The 5,286-nt window shown below is 52.2% G+C and overlaps 1 protein-coding gene across 1 annotated transcript; it reads left to right on the top strand.

The window, feature by feature from the left end:
- The first annotated feature begins 248 nt into the window (after positions 1 to 248).
- SLC35B1 (solute carrier family 35 member B1) lies at positions 249 to 4,161 on the top strand. Its single transcript, XM_072356486.1, has 9 exons — positions 249 to 598; positions 683 to 786; positions 875 to 1,005; positions 1,135 to 1,165; positions 1,349 to 1,506; positions 1,754 to 1,880; positions 2,143 to 2,249; positions 2,383 to 2,536; positions 2,824 to 4,161. Exons 1-9 carry the CDS (start codon positions 411 to 413, stop codon positions 2,874 to 2,876), a joined length of 1,053 nt encoding a protein of 350 aa, XP_072212587.1. The 5' UTR covers positions 249 to 410; the 3' UTR covers positions 2,877 to 4,161.
- The last annotated feature ends 1,125 nt before the right edge of the window (positions 4,162 to 5,286 follow it).

Genomic DNA, 5,286 nt, shown 5'->3' with positions numbered 1-5,286 from the left:
AAGGTTTTCCTCGTGTTTTTGGGGGGCTGGATTTAATGATCCTCGTTCTGAATGGGGTCGGACTTCCGGGTCAGGCCACGGTGGGAACGCCAGCCGGCCCCGCAGCCAATCAGCGCGCTCCACATCTGCTTGCATCACCGCCGGGGCAGCGCTCATGAAGGCCCCCAGCTGGGGCTGCCCAACGCGCTGCCTGTCCCCAGCAGTCCCCGCAGTCGCCATCGAGGCCGAACCGCGTTGGCAGCGGGCTGGGAGCGGACGGGGGTTGTTTCATTCCGCACCTCCGGGATGGCTTCGCTCGACGTTTCGCTCCGGCCGCCCTTCTCCGTCCCCGCCGAACATCCGGCAGCGCGTTGGGCGGTCGCGGTCGGTCCGGGTGGGTCCTGCGCGGCGGGCGGGCGCACAGCGGGTGTATGAGGCCGCCCGCTCCGGCCGCGCTGCGCGATGTGGCGCTGGACGTGGAGCCGGAGCTGAGCGGCCGCGCCGTCACCATGGCGGCCAACGCGGGCGGCCCCGCGCTGCCAGAGCGCCTCCGTCTGCCCGTCTGCTTCATGGGCGTCTTCGCCTGCTACTTCTACTACGGCATCCTGCAGGAGAGCATGTGAGCGCTGCGGAGCGGGCTGGGAGCCGCAGCGCGGTGCGATGGGGGGGTTTCGCTTCGCCGTCTCACCGTTCGCTCTTACAGCACGCGGGGGAAATACGGCGACGGAGCCCGGCAGGAGAAGTTCACGTTCGCGCTCAGCCTGGTCTTCATCCAGTGCGTCATCAACGCCGCCTTCGCTAAGCTGCGTGAGTGCGGGCTGCCGGCGGGGCGATGCGGGACTCCCCGCCCCGTCCCGGTTCTGACCCGCTGTTCCTCCGCTGTCCGTCCCCGCAGTGATTCGCTTCTTTGACCCGCTCCGGGCGGACCGCACGCACAGCTGGCTGTATGCAGCCTGCTCGCTCTCCTATCTGGGCGCCATGGTTTCCAGCAACTCGGCCTTGCAGTTCGTCAACTATCCCACACAGGTGGGTGTCGGTACGGCCGGGACGGAGCTGAGCTCGGCGGCTGGGAGCTGCTGCTGGAGGCCTGGCTGAGCTTCGTGCCTTTGGTTCTGTTGCCGTGGTGGGTAACGCGCTCTCTTTTTGTTTGAACAGGTCCTGGGCAAATCCTGTAAGCCCATTCCAGGTAAGCAAATTAAATGCTGTTTTCTGTGTATTTCTGTGGCCGATCTGAGCAGCTCAGTAAAAGCAATGCTGTGCTGCAGGACCAGCAGCCGTGCATCGTTCAGCTCTGTTATCCAGGCTGTTAGGAAGCCCAGAGGGAGGGCTGAGGCTGCGGGGGGTGGTTGATGCTGTCCCTTCTTTGCAGTGATGCTTTTAGGTGTGACTGTGCTGAGGAAGAAGTACCCGCTGGCCAAGTACCTCTGTGTCCTGCTGATAGTCACGGGGGTGGCCCTGTTCATGTATAAGCCTAAAAAAGGAGCCGGAGGTGACGACCACATCTTTGGCTACGGGGAGCTGCTCCTGGTGAGCGCTGCTGGAGCGCGGTGAGCTCAGGGCTGCGTGTGGGGAGGATGGAGCTGGCAGGCTGTGGATCTGCTGGGAGTTTTGTACAGCAAAAGCACCCTGAGCTGATGGGGAGATGCTTCCGTGCAGCGGGTGCCTCGTTGAGTCTGAAGGATTCAGGTGTTTCTTTGGGTTTGGGATGTTTCAAACAAGGCCTTTGCCATAGAGCAGGGTCTGCTTTACTCGTCTCCGTGTCTCCTTTTGTCAGCTGCTGTCGCTGACCTTGGATGGGCTGACGGGTGTATCTCAGGACCACATGAGAGCTCACTATCAGACCGGCTCCAATCACATGATGCTGAATGTTAACCTCTGGTCCACCTTGTTCCTTGGAGCTGGTAAGGAACGCCCTGCACAAAGTACAGCCCGCCCTGCAGCGCCGTGTTCTGCTCCATAACGGACCCAGAACGCTTGTTGCAAAAGGACTTCAGTCTGTATCTTCAGTGTCCGGGTGTTGGGTGCAGCTCTTCCGATGCCCACCAGAGGACACTGCTTCACACACGGCTTCACTCCCCAACCTGCTGAGCAGCCCTTCGGCGCCTGCTGCTCTATGAATGTGAACTGAGGTTGAGTAACTCCCGCTTCTCACCCCTCCTGCAGGGATCCTGTTCACCGGAGAGCTCTGGGAGTTCCTGAGTTTTACTGAACGTTATCCCAGTATCATTTACAATATCCTGCTCTTCGGCCTGACGAGCGCGTTGGGTCAGGTAAACCTCCCTCGTTCTGCAGCCTCCCATGGGGTTTGTTCACGTGGCAGAGCAGCTCTGGCTCTGTGGGTGACGATCCGATCCGTGCTGCATCATTTTGTGATGAAAAGCATCTGTTTGTGTTTTATTTCAGAGCTTTATCTTCATGACGGTGGTTTACTTCGGCCCTCTGACCTGCTCCATCATCACCACCACGCGTAAATTCTTCACCATTTTAGCGTCCGTCATCCTGTTTGCCAACCCCATCAGCTCCATGCAGTGGGTTGGGACGGTCCTGGTGTTCCTGGGTAAGTCTGGACAGCAGATCCGAGCTGTTCCTTCCGTTAATGTCAATAAAGCACAGCTGGGGGGGGGGGAGACAGCTAGAAAAGATGCTGGTCAGAAAACAGAATCGTATCAAACGCTGATGGAAGAGTGTGGTGCAGCCTTGGAGCAGGGGAAGAGGAACACGACATACCAGGGCTGTTTGGTTTCCTTTGGGCCATCACTGAGTTGGTGCTGTAGCAGCTCTTTGTCTAACAGATGGATGCAAAAGAAGCTTTGAGCGCACGTGGATCGTTTTGTCTCTTTGCAGGCCTTGGACTCGACGCCAAATTCGGGAAGGGAGTAAAGAAGACATCGCATTGAGATGGAGGATCTCTGCCGTCGGAATGGACTTTTAATTTATTGTCTTGTACCTCAAAGTCTGTTATGAAACTGGACTCAGGATAGGGAATTAGAAGGGGAACGTTTGGATTTTTGTTTTTTTGTTTTAGTTTATTTTTTTTTTAATTAGGAATTGTTTCAGTTTTAACCGCAATCAGGTGTTCTGTTTGTTTCTGGAATCAAAGGTGCAGTAATAGATCCAAGCAGCAGGATGAAATTCTTGCCTTAACAAAAAAAAAAGCAAACAAATCTTCATATCTTTATTAAAGAAAAGGAAACAATGGCCACTTCTCCAGGACTTGAATTGCAGGACTTGGCTGACGGTGGGGAGGCAGAGCGCACCTTTCCCCACAGAGGGCTGTCAGAATGATGTTAGCGTGGCGCAGCCTGGGGAGCTCCCCGGATTAAATGCCTGTGTTGAAGATAAGCCTCTCTTCTGGTTGATTACATGATTTCTTTCTTTTCCATAACGGAGCTCACGGAGCAACCAGTGGACATTGTGCCATTAACGCAACGTGTTGCACTGTATCCTTCACCTTCTTCACCCTTCTGAACAGGCAACCCTTGGCATATGTAAAAACGTACACAAAATCTGTTTAACCACCGGGGTTAAAATTAATTCTTTTCATCTCCCCCTGCAGAGGAAGGAACAGGATCCTCTGCTGCTCAACTCGTGCCAAGGTTGTGTGACAACAGCTTCTAAATGTTGAAAGGGCCCTTGTTAATTAACCACCATCATGGTGAGCTTTCGCTGACACTCGCTCCTGAGCGCAGCCTGGGTCCCCAGTGCTGCGGGGGGGAGGAGCTGTTATCATAATGATGCCTTCAGAGTTGGAGAGCAGAATTCTCCACAGAACAAACTTTACACATGAAAGCACGTTTACACCAGCTGTCGCTTGGTCTCCATCTGTTCTGTGGCTTTGGCCTTTTGCCCCTCCAGATGGGATCTTGATCTCTTTACTGAGAGGCTGTTGTAAGTCTCCCTTTCCAGCCCCTTCTACCCCCATCCCTGCAGAATTTCTTACAACTTTTTTTTTTGGCCTCAAATTTGTTTTTCATTTCATCTGTCTGGTTATCCTGTAGCATTACTCAAACAACACATTTCTTACAGAATTAAACCTGAGGATATTAAAGGGTTTTTGTTATTGTTTTTTCCTGTCACTCTCGCCTCCTTGCTAACTTGTGTTGCCTTAAAGGTCAAATGATAAGTAGCAAACAAACGTGTTCTCAGTAATAGAGAACCATGAAATAAAAGTGATTTAACTCCATGGATGCTGCTTGATGAACGTCGTGCTGGCATCTGCTGCTGCATGAAGATCCCACCTTCCCAGAGAGCTGTTATCCTTCAGAGTATGTTTAAGGTAATTAATTTCCATTTCATAAAAGGAAGCAGAAAAATGGAATGACTTTGTACCGTGTCATAGATAGCATGGAATTATAGTGTTGTCTCAATGGTAAAGGCATCTTTTTTCTGTAGGACTCGGTGCTAAGGGATAGAGGAGCTCAAACTGAGCAACCAGAATCAGCAAAAACATCCGCAGTGTTGCAGACTTGTTTTTCCTGCTATTAAATAAGCCCTCTGTCACTGTGCGAAATAGAAGCACCTGAGAAATGCTGTATAAATCACTTCCTCAGCCACATTCTTCCACACGATGAGGGAAATTATTCAGACACATCAGCTGTGAAGTTACTGCTTTTCCAAACTCCAGAGAGCTCTTCTGATTCCGAAGAAGCAGACTGCTTGTTAGCTGTAGTTCTTTAGTCACCAATGCTCTTAAGGAAGTGTGTGATCAGAAATTGAGGTTCTGAGATATCGCCAGGCTTTCTCCACTGCTCTGTCAGTCTGTTGTTTGTGATCTCTTTAATTTACAGCACCTCAAGCCAAGTTGCTTCCTGAGGACTGGGTGGGAGGAGGTAACCTCCAAACTACTTCTGAGTGGGTGTTAGGAAGACCACTCTCTCTTCCTGAGCTGTTCTCTTCCTGCCCCGAGTCTGGCTGTAGCTCTAACAGAAAGGGTGTCTAATTGGAAAAAAGAAAAGACTTTTCACTGCTAATTGATTCCTTAACCATGAAAAAGAAGCTACTGTGGGCTCAAGGGATGTCTTCTCAGACCCACAGGTCTGTCTGTCCTCTCCCCCACGCCGCAGCAGCGTGGAGGACCAGCAGAAATTAAAAAGCTTGGAGTTTTCTAGGGCCTATTTTCTAAGCCAAGATCTGTCTTTCCCAGTATCTCCAGCTTGTCTGTATTCAGAGCACAGACATAAGGATCAGTCTGCCAAGAAGGAAGAAAATAAAGGAGATTTTCTCTCCTGATTTCTGCAGGCTGCCTTGACCCACTTTAGCTCTAAAGCCTATTCCTGGTATGGCTCCAACTTGGTTCTCTCTGCACCT

This window comes from Excalfactoria chinensis, chromosome 24, assembly GCF_039878825.1.
Source record: "Excalfactoria chinensis isolate bCotChi1 chromosome 24, bCotChi1.hap2, whole genome shotgun sequence".
Taxonomy (NCBI): Eukaryota; Metazoa; Chordata; class Aves; order Galliformes; family Phasianidae; genus Excalfactoria; species Excalfactoria chinensis.
Note: the sequence above shows the minus strand (reverse complement) of the source record. Positions and strands in the feature narration are given on the sequence as shown.

Coding starts and splice junctions, on each gene's coding strand:
- SLC35B1 (XM_072356486.1), top strand. CDS start 411: ATGAGGCCGCCCGCTCCGGCCGCGCTGCGCGATGTGGCGCTGGACGTG. Junction 1,507..1,753: donor GCTACGGGGAGCTGCTCCTG/GTGAGCGCTGCT, acceptor TCCTTTTGTCAG/CTGCTGTCGCTGACCTTGGA. Junction 1,881..2,142: donor CACCTTGTTCCTTGGAGCTG/GTAAGGAACGCC, acceptor CCCCTCCTGCAG/GGATCCTGTTCACCGGAGAG.